Source organism: Pygocentrus nattereri, chromosome 5 (assembly GCF_015220715.1).
Source record: "Pygocentrus nattereri isolate fPygNat1 chromosome 5, fPygNat1.pri, whole genome shotgun sequence".
NCBI classification, from domain to species: domain Eukaryota; kingdom Metazoa; phylum Chordata; class Actinopteri; order Characiformes; family Serrasalmidae; genus Pygocentrus; species Pygocentrus nattereri.
The window spans coordinates 39614586-39642199 of record NC_051215.1 but is presented as its reverse complement, the minus strand read 5'-3'; the positions used below and the strand labels follow the sequence as shown (position 1 = coordinate 39642199).

The following is a 27614-nucleotide window of genomic DNA, read 5'->3' as shown; positions in this document are numbered from 1 at the left end:
AGTTCAGAAAAGCATGCGGTGATACTTCATCACGTTGACGGCAAATATATGTTACACTTCTTATTCATTAGGGTGTAAACATATGGACTGAGTCGTATCGTATGATTATGTAATTAGTGAATTAAATTTAAAGCTCAGCGCTAAATTACGGCACTTTTACTTTGAAATCGTCACGTGCTCTGACGCAGCGTGCGTCAGTTTTTCTCAGCCTGCAGGCGTGTTTGTTTATCATCCCCAACCAACACTGGTAAGAACATTGTTTTGTTTAAAAATTGTTCCCCAGCATAGTGTATACTTAACATTAGCTATGACGTTAATGTTTTGACGGTGGTATGGAACATTCAGCAATGTAAAAACCTGATCTGCGCGAAATTAGGATTTGGGTGGATAAAGATTTAAGAACGCCATAATTTATCAGAGTAAGCTTAATAGCTCGAGGAAGACAGCACACTTTTGCCATGTCGAGTGAGTTTTGTTGTAGTATGTATTGCAGTGTCAGTGACCGTTAGAAACGGACGATTTTCCTACGGATAAATATTTTCTAAATAATTTTGGCGGAGCTTCTCGGCCGACTCGGGTGAGAAATGCTGACCGGGCGCTTAATTGTTTACCCAGGCTCGTCCGTATGTTACGCTGGCCAGGCAAGACAGAGACAATTGCTGAAGTGGAACTGTACAAGGTTTATTTACATAGATATTTACAACTATATACAATATAAACAACCAAAGGGGTTTTAATCACAAAAAACACATACCAGGGCAGTTCAGGGTCATAAACCGGAAAAGGCAATGTCAGAGGCAAGGCAAAAAGGAGAAACAAAGTCCAGGAAGAGGTCAAAACCAGAATACAGGGGTGAACAAGGCAAAAATCCAAAGGAGAGGTCAAAAACACGGGAGATCAGGCAGTAAATACACAAAAGAACGCTTTGTACGCACGAGAGGGCAATACTCGGCGTCGAACAAAGGAAAATAACGTGTTTAATTACACCGGAGCACAGGTGGTCTGAATTATCATTCGGGTGAGACGTCTCGGGGTTGCGGAGCGTGCGCCGTGACGTCATCGCCATTGTAGTCCACAGAGTCATGGGAATTGTAGTCTTTCGGCTCCGAAGCGCTCCCAGGCGCAGCGAGAGCGGCAAGAGAGGCAGACGGAGCCGTGGCAGGCGTGACACCGTAGTCTCGTGGAAATGCTTCAATTAATGTTTTTGACTACACTAGTCCGTAAATGTATTGCAAAGTGAAGCACACAAAATAAGTCCTAACTTAACATATTTGGCTAAAGTCAACGAACGTCAGTGCAGAATGTCAAAAGTGGCAAACATATGATGTTTCATAAAGACCAAACAAAGCCTTGACCTGTCCCAGGCGCCATGAGATCCAAATTGTGGCCTTTTTACAGTTGGATCGGGGCTGGACAAGAAATTCAACACAATACATGTTGGGAGCCATGTGCACCAGCACTGCCTTTTTTTCAGTTAACCATTTTCTGATCAAAAATCTAGACAAAATATCCATTCAAACACATTGTTCAGGTAGCTTAGTGGTCCCTTTCATCATTATTTTGCTCTTGTCAGAGACATTTCTTTTAAACTGGACCACATTAATGGTCATGTAAATTTAATATTCCTGATGATTCAGCTGTAATGGGCAAACAGTGCTTGAAGATCTTACTGGCTATTCAAAAAAGTAAGTGCTCAAGATTGGACAAGCAAGTACCATCCAATATCAAGTCACAAGATGCTTCAAAGCTTAATGGACAGTTTCTTAATGTAAGAAGAATTAAATATGCATTATAATACATATTAATAACTAATCAGTTTTCCTTTAACTATTAATTGAGTTTAATTTAAGGTAGTCCTTTTAGCTAAGGCCCTGATAACACCTAAAGCCAACCCCTGGGCATTGAAGGGCCCTAAAAACTATTTAAAATTTGCAGTGCTGACCTGTCACCTGGTGTAATCTAGAGTTAAGTGCCTTGCTCACTAGTATTGGATTGTTAAAGTAACAGGGTCAGTCAGAGCATGGACATTAGAAGCTATAGTTTTCTGGGACTAAGTCAACATGTCTGATCAATACCCCTGTTCCAAATGAAATACACAAATTAACTTAAAATTTCTTTAAAGTAATGTCCCAATACACTGCGCAGTATGTTTTACTGTATATTGTTGTGATGGGGAAATGTTAAGAAATTGTTCATAGTAGCATAGAGTAAGTATTGCTTTTTTACTGTGTATGACCTGTTCCTACCTCTGACATTTGTTCAGGAATTTAGCCACACCAGTAACCATGTTGCCTGTTGTGGTAGTCCATGGAGGTGCGGGGCAAATTCCCAAGGAGAATACTGAGGTCTGCTGTGCTGGGGTGCGGGAGGCAGCAAGATCAGGTTATTCTGTTCTGACGTCTGGAGGCAGTGCCATGGATGCTGTAGTAGAGGCTGTCACCATGTTGGAGAACAACCCAGTATATAATGCAGGTAGCATTAGGGAGGAGTGTAGTTCTATCCAATATATTGCCAAAATAGCCAAAAATAGCCTACTGTCCAAAGAACTGTTCATATAATATCTATTGTATGTATGTTTTTACTTTTTAAAGTTCATCTGGTGCCTAAAACCTTGTATTTGTGTGTGTGTGTGGTCAGGTAAAGGGTCAGTGTTGAATGTGAAAGGGGAAGTGGAGATGGATGCTTTGGTGATGGATGGACGTACTCTAGACAGTGGTGCTGTGTCTGCAGTTAGGGGAGTGGCTAACCCAACACAGCTCGCCAGGATGGTCATGGAGAAGGTTTTAAATGTCTTATCACTTATTGCTTTTCATGCTATACTCAAGAAATGTAAAAGTAAATATTGCAAGATGAGTGGCAAGCACATCTTCCCTGTGGGCAGCTGGTGAAGGAGTCAGAAATAAACCCAGGGGTTAGAGGTGGGGAACCACAATGTTTGGTTAGGTTATGTGGTGAAATCAGCATAAGGAGGAATTTAGGGAAGTTGCCAAAGCTCTTATTAGCAGTGGCAAACAGATTGAAGCATCTGGAGGTTGCTAAACATGCCTTTGGGATTTTAATGGGAAGGTAGTGAAGTCAATTTCATTCGTACCTGGGTCCAGACCCCTAACGGGCAAACCAAGTACAGCAATAGCAAGAAAAGGCTACCAAAGAAAGCAATAGGATAAAGGTTGAGAAGATTCAAGACTCAAAAAGGAAAACTATTCTCCTTTGCACATCACAGCACATTTAAGGGTATAAGGGGGAAAAGCAATATTAAAATCAATACATTTGGACAAAATTATTGTGTAGCACTGACTTGCGCTGTGGATCAGAGTAATTCAGTATTGTGTGTGTTAGTTAAATAAATCCATGACTGCTGTTGTGCATTTAGATAATGAATTGGTACACAAGATGTTTCTGAATGCAAGAAAGAAAAGGAGCAAAAAATCTGTTATCAATAACTACTGATAAATCAATGTGTTTCCTTTTTTATTAAAATTAGATGTAAAACTTGCAAAATTAATGCTGAGGCTCTGACCTGTTGAGAAGAAAGATCCATGAGATAAGCACTTGACCATGATAAATATCTTCAATAGATCTTGGGGACTTACTCTGTTGGACAACAATGTTAGAGATTTGAAAACATTTTGAAGTTTAATATGAGAGCATGGCAGATGTAGACAATTAAGAAACAGGTTAGACATTTATGCAGGGGTTTGCAGTTTATGAGACTGCTTAGGAATCTGAAGCTTTCAAGATGGCTTTAATAGTAGACTGTTCATTAAAATACTATGTGAAACACAAGACCAAAACTGAACTATTTTGTTGTCTGACACTAGTGGCATTTTGCACAGACTGCCTCAGTCTATGGATTTTAACTCAGTGAAGAACCTGTGTTGTGAATTTAAAGAGAGCTGCCCGTAAGGGTAGGCCTAAGGGTGTGAAAGACAGGAAAGGTTTTGAATGGAAGAATGGTGAAGAACTCCTGCTGTTTTGTTCCCCAACCTCATTAAACATTTAAGGAAAACGCTTAATGTGGTTTCCCTTGAAAGGAATGGCAACACCAAGTACGAAGGAGTGTGACATGTAACTCATTAGCTGAGCTATTTATTTATTTATTTATTTATTTATTTATTTATGTGTACAGCTTATTTTGTGCTGCTTTATCCAGGGTAGGATTAATTGACTGCATTATGCAGCAGAACATGACATCTTGTCTAATCACAGAGATAAAAAAACAATACATTTCTATATCAAGCACAATAAAGCAGTCAACAGCACTTTAAAGACTAGTCAAAAAGGGGCAAATTAATACAGACCAGACTGTGGTAATTCACAGTGCAGTGTTTTGAGGCAGAGGCACACAGCTGCACAAAAATACAGATACTTAGCTGAACATGATTTGACTTGAAACATGAACTCATCAATGTGATTTTATGATTCTGTTTTTGCAAATATCTGATGACTTGGTTTACATTTGGTTTTATTTTCACATTAAGTTAAAATCCAATTGCTTTACATTAGTATATAACGGTGTCATTTTGGTACAGTTTCAGTTAATGCATTAATATTGAATACGTTCACATGTTCAGTGTAACATATCATCACATTTAGTTTTGCTATGCAGACTAGTCACTTATGTCTGACAGCTGAGGGGGCCTCAAAATTTGCCAGGGCCATGGGTGTACCTGAAGTGCCTGAAGAGTCACTAATCACAGACTATGCCAGGATGCGCTGGAAGAAACTGGAGCCAGGCAGTAACCCTGTGGAGTGTCAGATGTAAGAGTGTATTACATATTTCATACACATGATGTACCATTGTTTAAATGTTGTTTAAAGTAATTGTTTGTGTTGTAACATCGTAATCTTAAGGACAGTATTTCAGGACGTTGTTATAAGTATGTGTATGTTACAGAGGAAAGATAGGCACAGTTGGGGCAGTAGCTGTTGATGTGGAGGGAAACCTGGCTTGTGCTACCTCCACAGGGGGCATATTAAACCAAATGGAGGGTCGTGTGGGAGACACACCATGTATTGGTGAGTTAGAAATGCCTGAGCCTAGTCTAGCCTCACCATTGTCTTGATTTCAAATTTTACATTTCTGAAGTGTTAATATGTTTGTGAGTAGAAAGAATGTAATTGTAAGAGCTTTCTGCACTTTTGTGTTCTGGAGAAAATTGCTGCAGTGGTTGTGATGACAGTTGATCTTTTACCTTTGGACGTGCAAGAATGTCTGTAATGTTCAGCTGCTCAGTAGCCTGTTGAGTTAATACTTAACTTTCTGTGTTCAACCCCACAGTCAACAAACCAATAAAAAAATAAATCACTCACACTCTTTGAACTCAGTTTTGTGGATTATACATTTTGGGTAATAGAAATTTTTTAGTTGTTAGTCAGAAAACAACAAACATTTCTTAACTTTATAATTGTTAAGTGCCCATAAAAGTTATATATCGTTGCTGTTGGAAGAAAACCTTGTATCTCCATTTCTGGCATTTTTTTAGTTTTTGACATAATTTGAAAGTATCTGTTACTCCTTACATTGTTTGTAAATTTTATGATGAATGGCCTAAAAGAAATTGCCCAAAATGACATGGGAAAAATTCTGGTTCCATTGACTTGCACTGAAAGTGAAGTATGTTTTTTCCTTCTCCTGTAAAGTTACTATTTTAGAGATACAAGGTTTTCTCCCGACAGCAGCAATATATTTTTTCCATCAACATAAAATTTTACTTTATTTATAGTTTTTCAATATTCTCAATATGTGAAAATGATCTGCATCTGTCTACTCTAAAAAGTATGATGATGCCACCTAGTGGTCAGAAAAATAAAGACAGTCACTAAATATATTCTCTGCAAGATTTTTTCTTAGTCCCTAGTCTACATTCCAGGTTGGTACATTTACCAAGTGTTGTTTTCTTTTTTTTTATCCAACTCAGTGCAGTTTTATTGTATTATCCAAAAATCACTTACAATATTAATGTTTCACCTCATGCTTAACCCAACTTAATTCTTATTAGAGATGGCACAATACCACACCATCATATCAATATTGAAATTTTGCATATACTGATTTTGTTTTTGAGATGATGCAAAAATATAATTTTTCCACTTGAGAAATGTTGCCAAAGTAAGGCTATTTTTTTGATCCCAGAAAGATATAGTATGCATTTGTGTCATGCAGACTTAACTATTGTAAAGCACTCATCCCTGGACTTCTTAAGATGCTGCCATCATGTCTGTTCTGAAGGTTCTGTCATGTTGAATTGATTTTTTTTTTACTTTTAAAGTTCTTAATGGCTTAACACCAGACTGCTTATCTGACTGCTCAAGTGTATAGGGTGTCCTCCACAAATACTGGCAACCCTGGTAAGCATGAGTACAGACTGTAAAAAACATTCTTCATTACTTATTCTTTTTTATCTTTCATTCAAAGTAGTAACACAAATCTAACCTTTTTTGAAGTACAATGATTGAAAAAAGCCTAAATCTAAACAGGACAGAAATATATTTCTCAAATCTGTGTGTGCCACAATTTTTGGCACCACCTTCATTTAATACTTTGTGCAAAGATAACATATCTGAGGTTTATATAATGCTTAATAAGACCAGAGAACAAATGGCAAAAGATCTAAGACCATTCCTCCATATGAGCCTCTCCAGATCCTTCAGATTCTCAGGTCCACACTGTTCACTCTCCTCTTCAGGTCACCTCACAGGTTTCCTATGGGGTTTATGTCAGGTGACTAGGATGGCCATGGCAAAACCTTAATTCTGTGGTCTGTGAACCATTTTTATGTTGATTTTGAGGCACACTTAGGATCATTGTCCTGCTGGAAGATCCAAACTATGGCCCAGTTTAAGCTTAGTGGCTAGGGCAGTTAGGTTTTGATTTTATTTCTGCTGGTACTTAATGGAGTCTGTGATCACGTGTATCTGAATAAATTGTCCAGGGCCTTTGAAAGAAAAACGTCTTTGCAGCATTGCAGATCCACCACCATACTTCACAGTGGGGATGAGGTACTTTTCTGCATGGCTATCTTTGTGTCCATGCCAAACTCGCCTCTGGTCACTGTTGCCAAAAACCTCTAATTTGGTCTCATGTGATCATAGAACACAGTCCCACTGAAAGTTCCAGGAACATCTGGCAAACTGTAGACACTTGAGTTTGTTGGTCCTTGACAGTAGAGCCTTCCTTCTGGCAACCCAATTCCAAACAATTTGTGTTTATATAGATGGTGTTTGATTGTAGTTTGAGAGATGTTCTGACCCTAACTAATTTCTGTAGTTCCCCATCTGTGATCTTTGGAGATTCTTTGTCTACTCAAACCACCCCCCCAGTGTGCGTGGGGTCAGTATAGACAAAAGTCCTCTTCCCAGCCGTTTCTTAACAGTCAAATTGTTTTAAACTTCTGAATTATTGACCTGATGGTGAAAATGCATATTTTCAACTGTTTAACTTTTCTTGTAGCCATTTCCTGATTTGTTCAGCTCAACAACTTTTTGTCACATATCATTGCTGTATTCTCTGATCTTATTCATAGCAATAGATGACTGAGGGAATTTGGCCCATCATGTCTAACCCATTCCCGATCACTCAGGTGAACTTTAAAACATAAAATATGAAGGAAAATGTACTTCAATCAAATATTCTAAGGGTGCCAATAATGGTGTTTATTTATTTATATTTATTATAAATATTTATTTATTTATGTGTTTAGTTTTTTTTTTCTTTTAATCATTAGCATTTTTGCAACACTTTGAATGAAATATCAAAATTATAAGTAATTTAAAAAGTTTTTACTGTTTTTTTTTTTTTTTTTTTTTTCTCATGATTATAAGGGGTGCCAATATTTGTTGAGGGCACTGTATGCTCCTGAACTGTCCTTTATGTCCCTAGAGTTAAATATTATTATCTAACTGGTTTCTTTTTTCCTGTGTGTCAGGATGTGGAGGCTATGCAGATAACCAGATTGGAGCTGTCTCACCCACTGGTCATGGAGAAGCTATCATGAAAGTCACTCTGTCCAGACTTATTCTCTTCCATATGGAGCAAGGTAGCATATCACCAGAACAACAATGTGTAAAATATGAAGACTCTGCTGGTCACAAAATGATTTCACAGTGACTACACTGTATATGAGGGACAGAAATTTCTGTTGACTGCTGATATGACAGCTAAGCTCTGACGCTGAGGAAATCATGTCTGTGTATAAATATATATAACAAAGTGAATGCCCTACATTAGACTTTGGAGGTGGAGCAGCTTATAGTGACCTGCCTCTGACACAGTGCAAACAAGCACTCTATACATTAGAATCTGACCCTATAATCCATAAAGCCAGGGATTAATGAAACAGCTAATGCCTCAGCAAAGAACTGTGCTGGTACTGGTTAAAGTAAATAGAGTGAAGCAGGGTGCATATAATATTGTTACTGGTTCGTTAAAGGAAAGTTGGTCTGTGTTACTGTAAATGTGTGTATATCATCTCTGTCATATCAAAACCTCATATTTTTTAATTTATTTTTACACTGTTTTTAAAATGTCAGCTAACAATTACTTTGTGTAAACGCTTCATGATGAATAGAGCAATAGAAATGGCCCAAAAATAAATTTAATAAAATGTTGTTACATTAATGTACATTATACCACCGGCATCTGATTGGCTGAGAAGTCTAGGCGTGCTATACCTGCTTTACCTCTGCTTTACTCTTCTTTTTACATACAAATAAACAAACCATGGACACATTAGATAACTTTTATATGACAGCATTTGATCTGCAGCCTGTTCAGATAGGTCAGATTCTAAAGAAGAGCGTAACTTCAGCACTACATCAAATTCCGTTGTTGTCCCTGAACAAACTGCAATTAGCCAGTCATAAGTATAAAATTCAGCAAGTAATGTGAAATGCTTTACATTCTAGCTGGAACAAAATGACATTCGGGTGAATCTGGAAAGTATTGAAGAATTGAAAATGCTAAGCTGACCCTCATATCGACACAGTTGTATGGCTCTATCTGTAATGCAGAAGGATACTACTTTTTTGGAGAAAAGAATTGGCAATATTACAGAACTTTTGATACAATATTTGTGAATCCTTTGCTGCACTTTTTTTCTTTGTTTTGCACAACAGTTATATAACAGTGATGATCTGTGGTACTTGCCTTCTCAAGTCTGCGACTGAATCACCACTTTGATGTTATAACACACTCTCCCTATTCCTTAATTAAAGTTAAGAACCCCTTTTCCTTCTCCTGTAATGTTACCATTTCAGAGATAGAAGGTTCTGTTATGACCGCTATTATAGATAAGTAAGCCACCGCAAGGCTGCGTATGCACCAAAAGTCAGTACAGCTCTATTCTTGAGGGAGTGCAGTTAATGTATATTTATATGACAACAATTATGGTAACAACAAGACAACTGTTCTCCAGGAAAAAGCCCAGAGGAGGCAAGTGACTTAGCCCTGGACTACATGAAGGAGCGTGTGAAGGGTCTGGGCGGTGTGGTGGTTGTGGACCCAAAAGGGACCTGGACAGCTCGTTTCAACAGTCTACAGATGACTTGGGCTGCAGCCCAGCAAGAGCAGCTCCATTATGGCCTGTACCATGGAGAGGACTTCACTGAGCCTATATAGTGGTCCTCATAATCACCACACTCCCATTTAAAGCACAGGTTTGTGTTGATTACATGCGCAAACATCCAAAAAGGAATCATCTTATATTGCTACTGCATTTCAATCTGTTACCACAGATAATGCTATCTGTAGGATATAATGGCTTATTGTACTCAAAACTGGATTTCATGCTGATCAGTATTATGAAGTTGTTTTCAAAAGGTGGAGTAATTATGCCAATAATATGTGTTTGTGCACAAAATCACATCAGTATTATGAAATTATTTTCAGAAGAAGGAAAAGTATTGTAAAACAATAATTCAGCCCATGAGCTTCAGTGATAATCATTATTATTATTTTTTTGTTTTGCTCCAGTCATGACATTCTACGGTGCTTTTTGAAGTTAGTCTACTACCGTTCAGTGCAATATTCCTTTGACTCGCATAACAATACCTTATACCCAGGATTTATATCATAGCATTGCTAGTACTAACTGTTCTCCACTAGATGGAGATAAAAGGCATCTGCGGTCAAGAGAAGATTTGTATGGTATGTTCTTACTTCCTGTTTACTATAAACTGGACTTAAACAGTTGTTAACTGTCAAGTTGTAAAAAAAAAACCTTTCTAAAATAAACTATATTTGCAAAATGTGTAATGTTGTCTCTTATTTACACAGTTACCATAATGTAATATCACAACACCCTAATTCATACTGTAATTTGTGTTGTTCTAAAACACACTTGTGTGTAAGGTATTTGAGTCATTTGAATACCAAAGGTCAGACTACTTGTCCATATTAAATGTACAATAGATTTTTCCAGGTGTTCTGATTCAGTATCACCTTTTTAACTTACGTTCACGTTTCTTTGGTCATATAATTTCTGATATGAAATCTTAGACTGACCTAAATATGAAATGAAAGCTGACAGTCCTTTACTCCTTTTACCATGACACATCAATGTATAACAACAAATCAACTAAAAACAATGAACAGAACAACAAAAAAGTTGCTTGAACTTATTTGATTATAAGAGGAACTAATTAATATGGTTTAAACACACTTTTAGAGCCAGAAAACTATTGTGGCTAGGCTAAATGAGGAATCATTGCACTGACAATGTAAAGAATGTACTTGTTTGAAAGAAAGGAAAAAAAAAACTACCTTCAAAATGACATAAAGCAGACAAAGCTATCTTATCTGAATTATATCAGTTTTCTTGTAACTGTGAGTTGTGGGCTTCTGTAAGTTAATGGTCACTGACCTGCCCTCCATGGGAGTGCACTAATACAGGCCTGTGCTTGTTGTGTCAACAGAACAACCAGCTTGCTTGGTGCTTTCAGCTGTGATATGAGAAACAGCTAAGACCCTAAAAACCAGTCTCTCTACCCTCTGCCCTTTCTTTCAGTTTGTGTTCAAAATATTACACTGGTTGATGAGGGCAAGTAAAACAGACTTTAGCCTTGTTCTTTACCAAAGCACAAGACTAGTTTCTAAGGTCACGACTCTTTTTCTTTGACATGCTCTTTTAAAAGCCCAAGGGCAACATACATTTTCATTACAATTGCAGGCTACACCATTGTGACGTAATTCCAAAAAATATAATCCATTTCTATAATTACACTACTATTTCTATAATCTCATCAAAAGCACCTAATACTCTAAGTCTCCTAAACAAAAAAATCCTCTAACTTAATGGAAAAGTCGTTGAACAGGGCTGCAGGTAGGTCACGGGGTCGTGGAGTGCAGCAGCCTGAAGCTCGTGCAGCGATGAGAGCGCTGTGTCCGCTCATTGGTCAGCGCTCACATGCCGTGGTAGAAAAGGGGCCGGCCGAAGCCGCACAAGCTCCATAGAAAAAGTCGGGAGTGACAGAGAGGCCAGAGCCGCTGACAGCTTCAGCGCACTCGGGACGAGGAAGGAGTCGAGAAGCCCCCCCCTCCTTACAGTTGCCATCTTAAAGCGCGCCGTACTTTCTCAGCTGTACGTCACTCACCGTTTTCGGCTCGTGCTGGATTTTGCTCTCGCCTCAGAACGAGACTCGACTGAGCGGCGCCTCAGACTGCCCGGGAAAAGTTGGAGACTTTCTGACAAAAAAATACAGTGAAGAAGACAAAGAACATGGCGAGGGTCAGACGAACAGTCAACGGCATCTTTTTCGCCACTCCAGACAACCAGACAAGTCCTGGGCTCGGTGTGGTAACGACGCCGTGTCCTCTACAGACAGACTGCGGAGGAAACGGCTGTAGCGGCGACTGAGGGAAAGTTAGCTAGCATAAAGTTCAGACCGCGATGTGCCGATGTGCTGCCCTGCTCCGGCGACCTGGTGAGTTTGAGAGCCGACTCAGACTGAAGTGTTTTGGGAAGAGCCTGATAGTTTTCCTTTTTTCTGAGAGGAAAAGCGCCTGTACGTTTCTGAATTTTTTTTCAAGTCTGCTCAGCGGTGTCCAGGAAATGAGCCCGTTATAACGACCGAACTGCTGTACGTTTCACGTATCATTTAATACACAGATGAATTATTGTTTATTATTGTTCTGCAGTATTTTCGCTAGGAATTTAATAGAAAGTCATCCGATGTGTAAGAGCTCGTAGTAGTCGGCTCACGCTGGCTCAGTGAAGTTGAAGTCAGAAGCTGAGTGCGCATTTTTCTAAGGGTTTTGAGTTCTGTTTTGTGGGTTGTGCTCGTACTTCGCCTTTGAACGTAAACGGAAGTCAGAAATGTGTGGGCCTACAGATGCTCTGCAGTTGCAAGACAAGCTTTATCTCTCAGCCAAGCGATGTATGAGCGCCTCGTCTCACCACAACTTTCCTTCTCTTTTAGCCCTGCTTCAGCTGACGTATAGATTCCACACGCACTGAAAAAAAAAGATCTATAGTGATAATATAGCAATAATGCAGACATGCTATATGTTCAGGGTTTCTGTACAACTCTCATAGAAAATTAAGGCAGTTATTAAAGTTTACTACAGGATACCACACAAGTATTATAGACTACTATGAGCCAGTACGACAGGAGTAATTATACGTCGTACAGTACTATAGGTCTTTTTGTTAGAGGCGAGATGAAACAATTAACTTTTGAGCTATTGCTACATTGAATCTATATAGCTACTCATCTTCAGAAATCTGCATCTTGACAATCAAAATCCAAAATCTGACTCTGTTGGGTATCTTTTTAATGCATAGAGCCAACAGAAAAAAATGCTGGAAGTTCTGTAGCAGCCACAGCCTGTTAGAGTGACTCCTTGAGAGAGTTCCTATGGAGATAGACACACTTCCTGTCTCGGGTCAGGAATTAAGGAGTCTAGCTTTTCGGAATTGCATACTCAACTCTTTTCTGTTTAATTATGTTCTTTTAGCTATGGGACAGAGATTTGCATTCCCCAGTCAGTAATTGCTGGACATATATTTTGGTCATTTTCGAAGTGCTCTAAATGAAGCCTTACGTAGATGATGCACTAGAACCTGAACTACAGCTTGAAGCAGGACATTAAAATGAACAATTTAATTAAACATTTTTCCGTGGTCCTCATTTATGTCTTTATGTAGCCGACTATAACAGCGTCTTCCACTTCACCTCTAAGAGTTAGCTAGTTCTGTTAATCAGTGTACTGGTGACACAGATGACTTGTTCCGTTACTGTGCATTTCGTGACTGGAATCAGGCCTGTGTGCTTAAGTGTGGAGACTGAAAGCACAAGAGTGTGACCTCTCACAAGGTCAGATGGCCTCCGCTCATCTGATCTCCGCTTCGGGCGTCTGTGGGTTCTTAGGGGGGTGGAAATGGGTGAATGTAAATGTGAGCATGAGTATGTGTGTACGAGAGACAAAGAGGAAAAGAGAGTTAGGACCACTTTTTTCATTTATGCTTGTTATCCATTCACTTGTTCAGTGGTTATTGAGTACTCGGATGTAGCTGCAGATTAAGCTAAGATAACTGGCACAAAATAGTCAAATACATAACCAACATCCTGTGTCCTTTTATACGTCAAAGCAGAAAGAGCAAACCTTTCAATAGATTACAGGTAACAGTGAATAAATGGCTATGATATGAACATTTTCTTGATTGTCTTTTTCCACTCCCAAAAAGATGGCCTCCTTGGGCATCTGCCGTCATGAGAAATGTGGCTCAAGTCCGAAAGTCTGGTTTAAGAAAGAATGCTTTGATGAGTGGGCCCTTGATCTGGGCAGGAATCAAAGTGGCACACAAGTTGATGGTATTTTTTTCAATCTGAGTAAGCACTCAAAGATCACAGGCCTAGCCATCAAGACTCATGAACTCAACACTATTTATGAGCTTTCACTTTTACATCATGCTCTCGGCCTCCTGTGATTTGTGCATCTCTTTGATACTGGTAAACATAGGGTTAGAAAGAAAAATGGACAAGAGGAATAAGATAAAGAGATTCAGTACAGAGGGTGTTGAACCTTTGCACAGCTAGAACTGGATCTCATTGACCTTGTAGTGACTTTGTTGTGGTTGAGCCATACAGTGTATGTAGAGCTTTCACTTTTAACCTAGAAGGTCAAACCTTCTTTTAGTTGATGGGCACAACTTTCCCAGGACATTTGTCATATTATGAAAAAATCTGTTTTACTGACTTATTAATCTCCCTTACAGTTGATGCCACTGACATCAGTATCAGTTGACTGTGGGGACTTAAATGAGACCAATCATAGATTGACTGGATGAGGCAGTGGGTCTCTGGACTCAGACCCCCCTCTCTCTCTTCTTCCACCCCTCCCCCTCTGCCTTACTGTGTGCTATACGGTTGCCAAGTGCTAAGAATCTGCGGAATGCGGGATTGCAGTGTTCTGATAAAGTTTGCTTTGTTCCCGCCATGACCTGAACGCTGGGAGGGATATGGGACCCTGAGAGTTTCACTGAAGCACGGCACCACAGTGTGTGTGCACACTGTAACACACACGCGCACACCTACGTTCTTGCTGTATACTACAGCCAACAAGCCACAACTCCCGTATTCCTCATTCAGTTGCTTTGCTAAACTGCACACAAACAGAGCTCAGCTGGTTAAAATTTGTTTAGTTCCGTAGTATTGTACCGTCACAGTCCTATCAAAACCTCACATTTTTTCAGTTTTATTTACTGCACTAGACAGGACCAGTTTCCCTTTACATTTACACATAAGAACGTCTTCTTTGCCTAGAAGCTATGGATTTGTAATATACAATCTTTGGTTACAACAGTGATATTATTAATATTCAGCCAACCTGTTCAATAACACATTGCCTTCCCAAAATAATTATTATGGTAGTTATTAAGAATTTATTTTACTCTGTAGTCATCCTAATACTTAATAACTGGAATTTGTAGGTGCAAGTGAAGGATCTACTCCACTGAACCAATCACTGCATGACTGTGTTATCTGTGACTGTTTCCTCCTTCACAGGAATTTGATTCTTCTTTTCCAAAAGCAAATGGTTTTCCAAAAACAAGTGGTCAAAGAAAACACTGGAAGCACATGAGACACAACCTCACACTGCCTCTATGTCTCACATTACTATGCTAAAATACACACAAAGTTTCCTGCCAGGCACATACAGCTTCAGTGCAAGAGCTGCTCTGTAGAGAAAGAGAAAAGTGAAGGCCAGAGATGGCATATGTATGGGCTGTCTGTCCCGTCCTACCTTATGACCTTATAGAAGTCACACAGTCACATTAGCGTCGCCAGGCTGACTCCAGCAGAGCGGGTGTAGGGAGGACACAAGCAGAGCTCAAAAACCGCAAGCTAAGCCCTCTGAGCACAAGGGCCATAACAGTCCAGTTTCGAGGGTAAACAAGAAGATGGATTCTTTGTGATTACAACTCAGAAACGCAGGGAGTTGGTTGTGTGTGTGTGTGTGTGTGTGTGTGTGTGTGTGTGTGTGTGTGTGAAGGAGACGTTTATGGTCTGCAGGGACACTTTGCGTGTGAAGCTTCATCAGATTTGCCCTCTGTGGGAGTGTCATGGCAAAACAAACGGCTTCCACTCACTCTCCTCTGGTGTTTTCAGTGTAAATACGGCATTTCTGCATCCCATGGCAACTAGCCCTTATAATGTGTGACGGAAAAACAGCATTTGATGTGCAGGTGGGATAAATCGAGCCAGGACTGTCCAGCACTCCCTCATATACTCTTAAAAGTGAAGCTACAAAAAATGCTGTTAAAAACTCTTGGTTCTATAAAGAACCTTTTACGTTTATTTGATATTGCTTCCAATTTGACATGGTTTGAGACAAATATTGTATTCAGTGTTAAAGTATGTGTCAGGTTTTGCCCTGGGGGCTCAGGTGGCAGTGTCGTCTGGGCTGCATAACGATGGCAGTGGAGTGACCATGAGCTGCTGGCAGTAGGGGCTACTGTAAACATCCTTGACTGGAAGCTGGTGCTTAAAATGGAGCTTTCAGTCGGATGTTTGCAGCAGCCAACTGCCATTACCCCTGCTTAAAACATTTAATGAAGAGTGGAACGAGAATGGCACACGAGATACTAAGGTAGTTAAAGGTTAAATAACTGGTTTATCATCATCGTCGTTGTTAAGCGCTTAGTCCAGATAGTGTCGCGGTATAACTGGTTTAGAATTTTTTATATTCAGTTTTTTTCAACATATTTTGAGAATGTCAAAGATTGAACCTGTTAGAATCATGAACGACGTGTAACATTATATCACTAGAAATATCACATTTTCATTTGTATTATGAACAGTGTGAAGTAGTGAACTAGAGTTACAGCTGACTTTCAGAGTGACACAGCTTTAGGTCAGGAGCTTGGTGGGTTTAGCTGAGCCTTTTGGTGGCAGGCCAGTTGAAATGGATATCACTAGAGTCTTACTGGGCTGGGGAAGACTAATTGAATAGAAGCACAGGGGCACTGCACTGACTCCAGAGGCTGAATGTCAACCTTGGGGCCGAGGCCTGCCATTTGTGCCAGATTAACACCTCCAATCATGTAAAACACATTCCACCCTGGCACCTGTGGAGAGCTAAGACTCAGATTATTGCTGCTGTCTCTGTGCTCCTTATACAGGCCTTCTCACTGTTTCAGAGGCCTGTAGCACACAGCTCAGTACCATGGCCTCCTCACTTTCCCGCCTCCTGCATGAAGTCTCCCACAGGGAGCACAATGAAACCCACAGAAACATGATCCTGGAGCACAGCCTGTGCTCTGTAATGGGACACTTGCCAGCCTTGTTCACAGAGGGAATGGTTACATAGGGAGGGAGATTTCAGCTCCTTTTTATACTCTTTTGTCATTTTCATGTGATGGGTTTTATTGGATAGGCTTAAACCTATTTAATAACTATGCAAATAACTTATTAGATTACTGATAAAGATGGAAAAATAAAAGATTTTTCCCACTTGAATTTTAGTAAGGTAAGTGACACAGGTAGGTGACAGACACCTGTTGGTCAATTCTTTTTTGATATAAAATTGGAAATCTAAGAAAAAACAAAGTACAAATGATTAATGTAGCTTGTTAGCTCAGTGTTGTGATTGGTACTTTGAATTTATAATTTGTTGTGTTTTTTTTTTTTTTACTTAGTTATTTATATAATCTATCCTCTACCAATCATACTCTATTGGCTATAGTTAAATCCAAATGATTAATATTTATTTTAGGAGCACCCAGTTTCAGCACTCTGGACAGCTCTCTTAGGATATGACATTACAGTCACCCAGTCCCAGGGGTGAGAGAGGGGGTCCTTAGGGATCTAAGGGGACTGATAGTTATCACCCCCCCATTTTTTTCTCCTTGCAGCACGGAGCCATTTTACTGCTTTGTTCATTTCTCTGCATGTGATCCACTAATTCACCCGCAAAGTCTTAACTGTGACTCGACGAAAGTTTACAAAATGATAAGAAGGAAAGGTACCAGCGGGAGAACTGATGGAACGTTTGTACAGTTCTGCAAACACTGTTAAAAGCGGATAATGATAAGCGTGGGTGATTTGCTGAATAGGCCATATTTGAATGTTTTAATATTCATGTTTACAGTGGAAATGCTGGGCAGGGTTTTAGGAAGGTGAGGAGAGCATTTTGAAGTTACTGATTATTAAAGAAAGCTGGACAGGTGTGAACTAAATTTATGTTTTCCTATTAAGTAAATGCACATTTTGTCACCAGTATTTTGCTACCCTCTTCGCTGTGTTTGGAATGGTCACTCCTTAATTCACTATTTACTGCATAGCCTTTGCTATACAGTGATTTGACTGGGGAACAACCCTGGAACAGCTGAAAGAGTATTTTTACAGATTCAGACAGCACTAAAGAATGACTGACATATATTGCACTGCTTCTCTAATAGCAAGCGATTCCGAATGCAGCTCAGGTCTTATCTCACACAGACAACCCTTCATTCCATAAACAAGATGATACTCACTTGAGAATAATAATAGCAGCAGACATGTTTCTGTTATTCGTCATTCTTGCATATTACTTGTCATTGCATTCCTTCTCTAATGTTCACCATGTCTTTGTTTCAGTTAATGGTACATTCTTAACTTTATTGTGACCACACCACAGTTTATTTTACAACATTCATGTTCCCTTTATCATTACATACTCTCTCTGACTTCCCTCCCCTCTCTGTCTAACTCTACGTCTGACGACTTTTCCCACAAGAATTACTGAAGACAGAGACAGGGGACAGAATGTGTGTGAGAGAGAGAGAGAGAGAGAGAGAGAGAGAGAGAGCCCTTGTCCAGTAAGAGGAAACAAGCCTAAAGAATGTGAAAAGCTCCCATTCAGGCGGGTTCACAGGGTCTGGGAGTGGCCACATCCTCAAGAGAGGACTCTACTGGACCTGTGCCAAGAGAGCCATGCAGACCAATCAGATGACTTAGGTCTGTGTGAGCACCCAAAGCCTCTGCCCTCCCCCCCATCCCTTAAGACCTCCAAGCAGCTACAGTGTCCTTCCCCTTTATTTACCCAAACAAATAAAGCCTGTGTGCTGTTTGCAGCTTGTGCCTCTCTCAGTCCCCCAAGAACACAGTTCGGTCAGCCAGTAGACAGCATGGTCAGGAATGTGGCTCTATTAATAGACGGTGCCCATTATCTCAGAGACTAATAACCAGCATGAGCAGATTCCTGAAGGGCACGGAAGTGACGCACTTTCACCCACTTCACTTTGACTTCCTGCTTGATTTACTGTTAGTTTTCTGCCAAAAGCCTCTGAGATGCTTCATCTTCCATCTTTAGTGCAATTTAGATGTCTAAGGAGATGATTTGTGTTAAGGATTTGCAATGCCAATTTTAGAGCTCAGTTTGTTCCAAGCTTTGGGCACTGTTGCGTTGTACCCGCAGTCATATCACTGTTACTCTTAGGGACTATATTTCTCCACTTTTTAGCTTATGTGTTCTGACTGAAATTAAGGTTTGCTTGTTCCTAGAGATAACACCGATTTGATGCCCAGTAGGACATGCCAGATTGGATATCAGAGGAAAATAAGAATGAACCTAAGCTGATTCTGTAACAAATCTAGCCTGAAATATCTGAAGTATTGGTAGTACAATGTAATGTAAAGGTAAACTAGATCACATATTAACAACGCTAGCCATGTGAAGCCTAACATTAACATTTGAATAAATAGCTAGCTTTTCCCAAAGTGTACATGAGAGTGGAAATATGTAACACGTTTAGATGGCCCTCTTAAGTGCTTCAATTAAACATAGCTAATTAAAAAAAAAAAGAATAATTAAATCAGCTGATAATTGTTTTTTTTTTAGTATTGGTACTGATATTGGAAAATAACAAGTAGTATTGTTCTGTATCTACGTGTTCCCTAAAGGTCTCTGCAGGTCTCTCTGGTTAAGCACTTGTCCAAACCATGTCATCTCAGCCCGACCAAGCAGCCATACTGTGCCTCAGGGAGTGTAAACATCCTACACTCTCAGCTGGAGCCGAGACGGAGGCCGGGAGTGGGGTGTTTGCGCTCTCTGGCTCAGAGATGCCATGGCAGTACCAAAGAAGCTTGGGCAGCACCATAGAGGAAGCCATCTCTGCGTCACGTCTGCCCTCTCTCGTCTCTTAATGCGGAGAGACCAGTGTGCTGTTACAGAGTTGAATATGGGTGGTTTGTAGGACACAGAGGAAATTGAGCTCCATTGTGAAGAGTGACGCAGGGTCTAGAGGTGAGGCTGCAGGGTCTCTTTGAAGCTCTCTGACCCGGCAGGGCGGGACGGCTCCAAAATGCCTCCAAGCACTCCCACCCAGGCTAAGCTGTTGTCACGGCGACAGAGTGGCCCAAGAGGAAATGGCTATTTATACCCTCCAGAGCACAGAGAGAGGCACCCTTCCGATGGGCGGCTCTCCGCTCACTTCCTTCTGCGAACTGGGTTTGGGCCTTTTCAAGAACCCACTTTGTCAAACAGGCAGCACTGTTTAAAGTGATGGTTCAGGCAGAGATTAAATTTACAGTTTTCCCCTTACCACAAAAATATTTCATCAACCAAGACATGTTTGATGTCCAAAGTTTGCCTTGTTAGTTTTTCCCTGGTGCTATGATGCTATTGTAACTAACATCTGCTGGAAGACCAATAGTTAGTACTGATCCTAAATCAGGCCACTTGCCTTAACCATGCTGAGCTGTTGCATACTTAAATAGAATTTATATGGCTTCTTATACTGTATAATATGCTTCCATCTATAAAAAGTATAAAAAAGATTAATACAGTTTGAGGCAAGTGTGGGACAACTTAGGCATGCACTTGGTACAATGCTAGGAGGCAGCTGTAAGCTTACATTACTTGTTAGCTACATTAGCATTGTTGCGCCCATGCAAAACAGTGAAGTGAATTAAACACTAAACATGTCTTGGCTGATGGGCTGTACTTAGTAGCAAGGAGGAAATTGTTTAAATTTGATTTTTAGCCAAACCACTGCTTTCAAACAGTTTAAATGTTATACAGCTTAAAGGTACTTCTCCTGTCATCTTGCAGTAGTCTTTGTTCTGCGGTTTTGGATACCATGTTCTGGGTGCACATACACCGATACCAACAACTAAGTGATCTCTCATCTCTGAGATTGTACCAGGCTCGCTTTCCATCTCCACTGGCTTGTTGGTTGCTGTGAGGGCTGTTGATTTGTTTCCTCTCCTGGTCTCTCCCCCTGTGGCAGTCAGGATGCATGTCTTGCTATTTTCTGGTTCCCACCCTCTCCCACTGCAATTATCTTGGTCCACTTTTATTCAGTGATGTCATTACTCCAGCTGCTCTGTTATGCTCCACTAGGTGGCCGACTGTACGTAATGAAAGCCTTGCAACTAACTGTATTTATAGCATCAGCAGTTTCATTTTATGCCTCTATAATTAAAAGTAAAAGAAATGAGGCTATGAGGCTATCAAAAATTTCTTATTAGTCTAATTTAAGACTTCAGTTGAAGCAGGATAGCAAGCAGTGATGTATTTCTAACAAGCAATGATGTATTTTAAAAGTTAAGCAAATCACAACCGTTTGCTTTGGATTAACACAAAGATGACGGTGTAGACTGTATGGAAGTTCTTCCCAACCTGAAGAGAAATCTGCTCAAGCTCACAAGAGGGCAGCAGAGCTCTTTTAGATGATAAAACAAATAGGCAGGACAGTCTTACAGCAAAATTACTAGCTTAGAATATGAATCAACATGCATTTCACCTAAGTAATAAGAATGAAAAGTAAATTGAGCTGTACTTTCAGGGTAGTTAATTCAGTAATGCTGTGTGCTTTTCTTTGCAGTGATATATTTCTTCTGCAAGCAAATGGCAGCAAGAGGAACTGGAGGGAGGTTTGTACTATGAACAGAAGAGAGGAAAGCATGGTGGCATAAGGTACAGCTAAGGGTCGTCAATACTGTTATTGAATTTTCAATAATTGAAATTTCAATTCAAGTTCGAACATTTTATACAGTAGCAACTTTAGCTAAAACCATTTTACCAGTTTCAGTTTGTAAATTCCTGTAAAACAGTAGACATTTGCATTCCCAGTTTCCAACATTGTCTCCTGCTGAATAATGCAGATGTAATTTGTACTGAAAAAAAAAAGAGTGAAGTTAAATTCTGGCAGCTCAGATACATCAAGGCAGCCTTAAACCATCTGAGTAAACCCAACATCAATCAAAACATTCAGTGTGTTTATTCCATAGTTTAGTGTAGAACGTCTGTGATTACGTTACAGTAATCACACACACACACATATGTATATATGTATGTATATGTATATATGTATGTACACACACACACACACACAGTACTATATAGACCACATCTGTGTATTTGCAATACAGGAATGTGCAGGTTTAAAAATTTTAAGTAAGGAAAATACAGGGCCTTACAGTGGGCAGATTAGTACTTAGTATATAGTGCCAAAGTTTTAGATTTTTAGCATTAATAGCACAAAATCAGGAGACTATATACCATAAAAGTGGGATACTTGTATCAGTACAATATGTGTGATAAATTGTATGTTTTTGATGTGAATATCTTTATTTGCTTAATAAACTGTATTATTTTTTTAATACTCTGCTAGTGTCTTGTGTGGTAATTATACCGTTCCTGATGATCAGTCACAGTGTAGTAAACAAGAGTGTGACAAAACTCAGCTACTGTAAATGATGTGCTGAGTTGAGTTTCGGGGATGTCCACACTAACCAAAATTAAGGAACTGAAACTGAGTCATCTGTTCGCATAAAGATGTTTGCTTACGGTGTCCTATTTCTTACAGGGTAAAATATGATCCCTCTGTATGGTAGCAAGTCATTTATTACAGTGGTTAATGTTGAAATGAGCCCATTTTTGTCCTTTTGATGTTGTTGCAGCCACAAAACAATATTGCTGGTCTCTAAAATGGAATATCCCATGTGGTTTGACCCTTGAAACTTTTACATGTGCATTTCAACAATGGAATCGGTCAGTGAGGGACTATTCTTGGTTGGCCCACTCAGATGTCCAGTAAATACAGGTGCTTTCTAATGGGCTATAGCATATCTAACCGTGCTACAATTGGTTGTAGCCAATAGGTCATGGGCCCCTCTCAAGGCACACAGCTGCACTATTATTCTGTGTACTTCTGTTTCCCTGATTCAGTCTCTTATACTCATTTACTTAGTCTATAAATAGTGGTGTCAACATCAAGGGCATGCTTTCTTTCACACTTACTGCAGAAAATGTACACAGCCTTCATTGTGATAAGGCATAACAAGTACATGCGTGTCATTTCCTCTGGCAGGAGAGGCTAGAAACAGCCCTATTGCCTGCACAGAACACAAAATGTAGCCCAATCCTTTCACATTTTACCCAGATTCATTTTCAGTGGTAGATCTTTATGCTCAAGCCCATTAGTAAATAAACCGTCAACATTGAAGTATGAATAGCAAATGAGTTTTTCCAGACTGTTTTCTGTCTGTCTCTGTCATATTGTACATGACATACCGTACACACAAACACAGCTACACACACACACAAGCCATGCAGTGGAGTAGCTGTGTAATGGCTGGACTACAAAGTTCCAGTCTGGTGAAGGCAGAAATGTTCTTTGTCATGGGAGGGCTGAAGAAAGGTCGACTTTGTCCAGAGTTATTTCTGAACTTCCCTTTGTGCATGGCCATACTGTATTTAAAAGTATGCTCTCTGTGGAAAGCACAGTCATTATAGGTCATTATATACAGCTTAAACCAGAGCTGAGTATACAGTAAACACTCTCATGACACCAATTTTTACTTGTCAATTCAACTTTATTCAGAGAGACTTTCCGTTGTCCTCTCAATAATATTAAAATTGTTTGGCAGCTAGTCTTATGTTTATGTTAAAGGTAAATCTTGTCAAATCCTGCTAACTGCTAACTCCTGCTAACATTTAAGCACTTTTTCAAAGAAATCTGCAGGGGCACACATCTTTTTCCACATCTCCAAAGTTCAGTCTTAGAAGTTGGTTATACATATTTCTCTAAGTAATCCCACATTCGCACATTCAGTGATGTTAAGGTGTGGGCTCCAGAAAGCCAATCTATTGTTTTGAGAGCACCAGCAGCTTCTTTATTTGATCTTCAAATTTTCTTAATTTTTTTCAGTAACAGCTTTTTGACAGCTACTCATCCTTTCAGACTCATGGAGTTGTCTTCTGACTGTAGAAGGATGTACGGAAACACCTGTGATTTTTTTTTTTTTCAGATCTGAAGCAAGAATTGAGCATGATTGGAGTGGAGAGGAGAGATTTCTGTTTCTTGAAGATGAAAGTACCGTTTACTGATGGTGACAGGTTTGATGGTCTACCAAGTCCTGCACAGTTATTAGGAGTCCAAGTTCCTCTGTAACTTTTCATTCATTCACAACTTCCAGTTGTGTAAACTCCTGTTCTTTCACTTACTTTCGTTTGGGTTTACTTTTACAATGTAAGTGGATTAGTTTATATCTAATCTCAGAAATATTTCCTGAAAAATTATCATGTCTGTTTTGACTGGAACTTAAACCAGTAAAAGGTAGTCTCTGACTTTTACATGGTATTGCATTATATATGAAAATATGAATATTCTTTTCTCTAGAATATTCTATACAAGAATAAAAAAGTCTTAAATATTAGATGTCCCATTCAAATATACTTGCCATGTGTTTCCTGGAGCGATTACCAAAATCAGCCTTCAATCCAGCACATAAACACATTAATCACTCTCTAATTCCTCCCTTGAGCTTGGTAAATGCCTTAGCCTAAATGCCTCCTCCACCACTGAAAAACAAACAGCACCTTTTCCCTTATCAAGCAGCAGGGGTGCCAGAACACTTGAGAGTGCGATGGAAATTAAGCTCCCTTTTTCTATCTTCTCCAAACACACACACTCTCCCTCTCTGGAAAATTCCTCTCTTGCCCTGTGACTGCCACACCATAACAGTCTGCTAAAAGACAGCTTGAGTGGTTGAATGGCTTCTCTCAGAACAGAGGTTGAGTGTGTCAGAGAGAAACACATGAAAGAACCTGTGAAAAGAGAGATCACTTCCATCTCTTCTGGGAAGATGGGAATAATTGTCAGTGGAGTTTCTTATGAATGACAGGCCCTGTGGACTCCCTGCACCTGCACAGGCCTTCTGTTGCTGCTTTCAGTCAGCCTGCAAGTTCCAGTCAGTGGGCCAGTGTGTAATGCTCTATTCAAACAGACAGCAGAGCTGGACATAAGTGTTTCAAAGCCTGCTGCACTGCAGGAAAAGTGGATGCACAGAACTTAGAGCTCAGGCTGACTTCAACACTCTTTCTTCTGTCAGAATGAAGAATGCACAAATATGCAGTATGTGTGTCTGAACACGGTGATCGGGAAGATTTCATATAATCTACAAAAATGGGGAAAGGCACAGATAGAGCTCAGGCTTCAAAAAAGCTGCTGTGCTGTGCTCCAATACTTACTTTTATTTAAAACAAATGAACATATGTTACAAAGTGAAATCATACCAGCTAGTCTATTTGAGATCACATTGACGTTTTTTGTGAAAAGTGCATGATATTCAAAGAGGAATTCCTATTTAGTTCCAAAACTAATGCATAATTCAGTGGTTGAGATGTAAACGAAGTCATTCAGAGTGGTTTGATGTGAAATGGTTCATTTAAGAGAAACTTACCAGCTCAGCTTTCTTTACAGTGGTGGTGATAAGAATCAGGGGAGCTGATGTGAATTTCATGTCAGAACATTCATAAAAACTTTGATCCCTTAAAATCCCAGGCCTATTACATACTAAGACTTATTACTACTAACTACAAGTGACTTCAAAGCAAACTGTCTGGGCTATTCTTAGGTTATAGAAGGGTGTAACTTTTGGCCCGCCAGCAGGCCCATGGTCATCTTAGGGGTTAAACCATAACCAGTCATAATTGCCCTTTGAAGCATACAGTTTGTGTGATGATAAACTAATTGCTAAAGCATTCATTAATTGTCAGCTACATTAGCATTATAGTTCCAGTGCAAAACTAAAGCAAACAAAAGATGTCTTGGATGTTCAACTACATTTGGGGTATTTTGATTTTTTGCTGAACTATTACTTCAATCATTGATTTAAAACTGTTTGTCATGTTCGTGTGTGCTGCCTTCTGTCCTGCCACATCTGCTTCAATATAATCAGATACTGCACATTTTTGTGTAGTAGAGTATACGGTGTCAACTGTTTGCTGCGATCTCTGAGGCGACTAATTGAAAGAGGCTATAGTATAGTGGGATGCATAAACACACACACACGGACACTCATGCACAGTGGCTCAGTGAGTCACAGGGAGTCAGAGTATCCGCTCCACATCCAGAGTCAGTTAGTACAGAAGGCCGCCACCTCATTCTGTCACTCTTGATCAGCACAGCCGTACTGCCTTCCCCTCAGCACGCTTTACTGTTTAACACACCCCATCACACACGCCACACAGCTGGAACACTGGATTTTACCTAGCACACTTAAACCAGTGCTTCACTGACTGTTCTTAGGGTAGCGAAGTGTACTTCCTCCACAGAAATGATTTCTGTCAAACTCACAAAACACATGCAGTAGTAAGGTCACATTCATATGAAAAGCTGTATTAACAAGCTCTCCACAAATATGTGGGCACTATGCACTGTATTTTTACACTACCAGTGGCAAAATGTCTGGGTGGGCAGGGCAGTCAATAACAAAGAGGCCCATTCTGCAGGAAGGTTCACCATGATCTGTCCTCCTAAAAAACTACTAAATTCTCCTCCCTTTTTGGGCCCCTCATACTGATACTGACTCAATTGTATACTTATTACTCACAGAAGTATCCAGATTCTTAAGAAAATACCTCACTAGTTAGCTTCCATCATTACTACACAGACAGATCTGTTGTCTATTTAGCCCAAGTTTTACTGCACTTGGGCCCATAAGACCCTACACTATAGAATACTATCAACTCAGATCCAACACTATAGAATGTCAAATTATTTTGTGGTACTTCATGATGTGATATCATGCTGTTACATCATGACAAACATTTTATTCCTAATTTACATCAAAATGTGCTTGGTATCGTGGCCATTTATAAAATTTCCCTTCTTCTACATACGTTAGCTTGTGTCCACTGAGTATAAACACTTCCTGTGCCTCAAGTCAATTAGTTCAGTAGTAAACAAACTGTTTTAGTGTAAACAGTTTGTTCACACTGAGAAATGAAACTGGGTTAATACCCATATGATAAACTCTAACCACCAAAAAATTAAGTGTGTAATGCTGCGCATTGTTAGCACTCATCATAGCATTAGAATGGTAACTGGGTATTATGTTATGGCTAACTTTAGCTTGCTAAAATTAGCTAACTGAATTAGCCAAAACAATTCAATAACGTGAAGCACCTTGCAGTAGTTAGTCATCTTTGTTTCCAAAGTGTTAGTGTTTGATATGAGACAATACTATCTGACAGAATCCAGGCTCTGGATAGTGAAGTACAGAGTACAGCGGAAGTCATTAACAGCACATCCCATCTTGCGTTAGCAGTATGCTACGTCTTATTACATTTCCAAGTCTGAACATATTACTTGCACTAAAAATAGTTTCTACAGTACAGACGCAAGCTACTCAGTTTGAGGTACACGCGGCCTGCAGTAGTGCACGGAGCATTGCATCAGTTCAGTAGTGAAGAACTCATGGAGGTTTTGAGGAGCGAACCACAGGAGAGCTGAGCCAGATGTGTCACCAGCTGCCTCTCTGTCAGGTGAACAAGCACACAGGTACACAGGTGTGAAGATGACAGGTGACGGAAGAGAACCAATCATACACTGACAGGTTGACAGGCATTGATAATGCTCCCACTGATACCAACCCACTCTTACCCACGGCGGATACGACTACCTCGAGGCACCATATGGACATCCATCCTCAATTATGTCGATCAACATAGAACATACATTTTTCAAACTCAGTAATCCTCAGAGCTCTGATGGTATAATGTACTCTAAAGACACAACAGAGTGGTGGTTGTACACACTTTGAGCTGGGGAAATCATTTCTTTTTAATCAACAGATCTTTGGAGATCTGTAGGCAGCATATGCTTCTGTATCATCTCCATCTT

The 27614-nt window shown here is 39.8% G+C and overlaps 1 protein-coding gene and 1 long non-coding RNA gene across 3 annotated transcripts; both read left to right on the top strand.

Annotated features, from left to right (window-relative positions):
• Nucleotides 1–174: 174 nt before the first annotated feature.
• On the top strand, nucleotides 175–10252 carry asrgl1 (asparaginase and isoaspartyl peptidase 1). The gene is made up of 7 exons (XM_017722754.1): nucleotides 175–247; nucleotides 2264–2472; nucleotides 2638–2780; nucleotides 4610–4761; nucleotides 4898–5019; nucleotides 7929–8039; nucleotides 9417–10252. The coding sequence occupies exons 2-7, from the start codon at nucleotides 2286–2288 to the stop codon at nucleotides 9617–9619; spliced, it is 918 nt and encodes a 305-aa protein (XP_017578243.1). The 5' UTR covers nucleotides 175–247; nucleotides 2264–2285; the 3' UTR covers nucleotides 9620–10252.
• Nucleotides 10253–11466: 1214 nt separating this feature from the next.
• LOC108442637 lies at nucleotides 11467–25696 on the top strand. 2 transcript variants are annotated; one of them, XR_001859065.2, is made up of 3 exons: nucleotides 11467–11922; nucleotides 21309–21400; nucleotides 23737–25696. It is a non-coding gene; the product is annotated as an uncharacterized LOC108442637 (long non-coding RNA). The 2 variants fall into 2 exon arrangements; XR_001859064.2 differs by lacking the exon at nucleotides 23737–25696 and having other exon boundaries at nucleotides 21309–22088.
• The last annotated feature ends 1918 nt before the right edge of the window (nucleotides 25697–27614 follow it).

Excerpts from the sequence above, each read along its gene's own strand:
- asrgl1 (XM_017722754.1), top strand. The coding sequence starts at position 2,286 with ATGTTGCCTGTTGTGGTAGTCCATGGAGGTGCGGGGCAAATTCCCAAG. Across the intron at positions 2,473-2,637 it reads CAACCCAGTATATAATGCAG|GTAAAGGGTCAGTGTTGAAT; the intron begins GTAGCATTAGGG and ends GTGTGTGGTCAG. Across the intron at positions 8,040-9,416 it reads TCTCTTCCATATGGAGCAAG|GAAAAAGCCCAGAGGAGGCA; the intron begins GTAGCATATCAC and ends ACTGTTCTCCAG.